Source organism: Plasmodium reichenowi, chromosome 11 (genome assembly GCF_001601855.1).
Source record: "Plasmodium reichenowi strain SY57 chromosome 11, whole genome shotgun sequence".
Classification (NCBI taxonomy): domain Eukaryota; phylum Apicomplexa; class Aconoidasida; order Haemosporida; family Plasmodiidae; genus Plasmodium; species Plasmodium reichenowi.
The window spans coordinates 1,079,644-1,083,538 of record NC_033656.1 but is presented as its reverse complement, the minus strand read 5'-3'; the positions used below and the strand labels follow the sequence as shown (position 1 = coordinate 1,083,538).

The window sequence follows — 3,895 nt, the reverse complement described above, 5'->3', positions numbered from 1 at the left end:
AAAAAAAAAAAAAAAAAAAAGAGACCAAATTATGAATTTATCACACCAAAAAATAAAATAAATGAACCCTCTTTATTTACATTATTTAAATATTTTTATATAAATGCACATAACATTTTATACATAATATAAAATATATAATATAATATATATATATATATATATATATATATATATATATATATAATATTATTCACATATGTTTAATGTTCAACTATTCCTTATAAAACAATTTCAATTTAAAAATATTTTTTAAACATTCATATAAAATGTGTTCAATACAAAAAAAGAAACTGAAGATTAAATAAAATAAGTAAAAAAAAAAATAACAAAATAATAAACAAAAGATATATAATATAAATATGAACAATATTATAGATAAGAAATAATTAAAACAAAAAAATATTTTTATCGTATATGCTTATATTATAATAGAACAATTTACACCATTAAATAAAATCATATAAATATATATATATATATATATATATATGTTATTTTTATTTATTTATATTTATCCAATTAATCATACCTTTTGAGGGAAATAGGAAAATATCAGAATTAATTATATTCAGACATATTCCATAAATTAATCTATTTTATATAGGTATGTATATTTCTTTTGTGTAACCTTAAGGGGAAATATTATTATTCATATATGTAAAAAGTATACAAAAGGAAACATATAAATAAATAAATAAATAAATATATATATATATATATATATATAAATATATATATATTTATTTATATCATTTTTATTTATTTTTTTACTTATTCCTTTTTGTAATGCTCCATTTTGTATGAACACGTTCAGGTAAATTAAGGAAAAAAAAAAAAAATTAATTTATAAAAAAATGGCTAGTTTGTACACAAAAGTTATTGCATATTCAGGAAAAAAAAAAATAAAAAAAAATAATAAAATAAAAAAATAACCAAATAATAAATAAAACATATATATTTATATATATATATATATATATATATATATATATATATATATAATATTCATATGTATATACCTTTATATACTTATATTTTTTATACTTTACTATTTGATTATATCCCCAGTCATATATACAAAAAAATTAAGTAAAATAATTCAAGGTACTCTTCTTTTTAGACAATACCGATGTAATGCCTTCCACAAAATCTTCATGATCAATTTCGGTTGCTCCTCTTCTTAAGGCTATCATTCCAGCTTCAACACAAACAGCTTTTAACTGTGCTCCATTAAAATCGTCAGTTGATCTGGCTAATTCTTCAAAATTGACATCTTTGTGGACATTCATTTTCCTTGAATGGATTTGCAAAATTCTTGCTCTTGATTCTTCATTAGGATGTGGTAATTCGATTTTTCTATCAAGTCGTCCAGATCTTAATAAGGCTGGATCTAATGTATCTGGTCTGTTAGTAGCTGCAATTACTTTAACTGTATCATCCGTACTAAAACCATCTAATTGATTTAGAAGTTCAAGCATGGTTCTTTGTACTTCTCTATCACCTGACAATTCACTGTCAAATCTTTTTGTTCCAATAGCATCTAATTCATCAATAAAAATAATAGCAGGTGCTTTTTCTTTTGCTAAATTGAAAGCATCTCTAACCATTTTGGCACCATCTCCAATAAACATTTGAACAAGTTGTGGTCCAGCTAGCTTTAAAAAAGTAGCATTGGTTTGTGATGCACAAGCTCTAGCTAATAGAGTTTTCCCTGTACCTGGTGGTCCATGCATTAATACACCTTTCGGTGGTTTTATTCCGATTTTCTCAAACTTTTCTTTATGTAACATTGGTAAAACAATAGCTTCTACCAAATCTTCGATTTGTTTATCTAGACCTCCAATATCAGAATAATCTTCTGATGGTTTTTCAATAACTTCCATAGCTTTAACTCTATTATCATATTCTTGTGGTAATTTATCAATTATTAAATAGCTATCCTTATTAACACCTACTAAATCACCTGGTTTTAGTTCAGAAGCATCTATTAAACCTGGAACTGGTAAGAATATTGTTTGTCTAGTAGACGTTTTAATAACCATACATTTCCCTCTTTTCTCATCATCTATATCACGAAATCCTTCATGACTTAATTTTAAATTATTATCATATAAATCATATTCATCTTTTATTTCGTTTTCTTCTTCTTCATCTTCTAAATCTAATGATTCCACTACATTAGCTACTAAATAAGGTAGCATTTTGTTTAAATGAATTTTTTCCACATTATCTTTTATCTTTTCTTGTAAATTTTTATATTCATTTTTTAATCTTGCATGTTCATTCTTCAATATTTTTATTTCAGTATCAATTAAACTAACACGCGTTTTTATTTCACTATTTGACAATTTTTCAATTTCTTCTACATTTACTTCTTCATTTCCAAAAATATTCTCAACATTCATTTTTGGAAAATTTTTATAAAAAAAAATAAAATATAAAATGAAATATAAAATATAAAATATAAAATAATATATTAATATTATCAAATTAACTTATAAGAAAACAATTCAAAAAATTAATCTTCCTATATATATATTATATATATATATATATATATTTATATATATGCTTAGAAACACACAAAAATATTTTATAAAACTTTTAATTGATGACAACACATATATATATATATATATATATATATATATATATATATATATATAATATATATAAGTATATATTTCGTTTTATTCAAATAGCCTTAAAGAAATATATGAAAATATATACATATATAAATATGTATTTCTTTCAAAAATTCAGTTTCCTAAATTATAAAACATTTCATCATTTTTATTCTTTTTTTTTTTATCTTTTTTATTTACATTAAAAAATATTATACATAATATATATTTTTAATATATGGACTACTACGTTTATTATATAAAATAAAATAAAAAATAAAATATACATATAATTTACATATATATTATATTATGAATGTATGGAATATTATTTAAAAAAAAAAAAAAAATACATTTATAATAATATATAATATATGTATATAAAATTATGTATGATATATTATTATTTAAAAAAAATAAAAATAAAAAATAAAAAATAAAAAAAAAAAAAAAAAAAAATAATATTTTTCCTCATATATTATATATATATATATATATATGTATGATATGTTTTATATATAGTAGTTTCTTTCATACTTTTTTTCAAAATTTTTTTTTATTTAAAATTTCTACTCATAGAAAATTTTTCGAACACATAAGAAAAAAATATTATACATATATATTTATATATATGAACACCAAATTTTTATTTTTTTGCAAAATATAAAAAATTACATAAAACTACATTTTCACCTTAATAAATTATTACTTTAAAAAAAAAATATATATATAAATATATATATTATACATATATATATATATATATATATATATATTTATTTATAATATGTATATAAATATATGTAATATATTTTTTTATACATATGCATAAAATAATATTATATATATACTTTTTTTAATAACTAAATTATGCATTCTTTTTCTCTTAAATTTAGGAACTGTGAACAGATTATTATTATATTTATTTATTTATATTTATTTTTTTTTATTTTTTTGTAAAAACAAATTTATAAGAAATATGAATGTGACATATATTTATATTATGAATATTGGTGAAGTGTATAAAAACTTGCTTAGTGATAAATACATACACACAAAAAAAAAAAAAATATATATATTATATATATATATATATATATATATTAATAGAGCGCTTTATAAACTTTTACTCATTAGATTTTTTCTTCATTAAAATAAAAATACAATTTATAAGCAGTCATATTATATATATATATATATATATATATATAATATATAGACCCGTCTGGTTTTCTTTACTCAAAAAAAATTATATATATATATATATA

The 3,895-nt window shown here is 18.5% G+C and overlaps 1 protein-coding gene across 1 annotated transcript; it reads right to left on the bottom strand.

Moving 5' to 3' along the window:
- Positions 1-1,088: 1,088 nt before the first annotated feature.
- Positions 1,089-2,408, bottom strand: PRSY57_1128800 (26S protease regulatory subunit 6a, putative; the record flags this gene model as incomplete). The annotated part of the gene is made up of 1 exon (XM_012908251.2): positions 1,089-2,408. The coding sequence occupies one exon, from the start codon at positions 2,406-2,408 to the stop codon at positions 1,089-1,091; it is 1,320 nt and encodes a 439-aa protein (XP_012763705.1).
- Between the last annotated feature and the right edge of the window lie 1,487 nt (positions 2,409-3,895).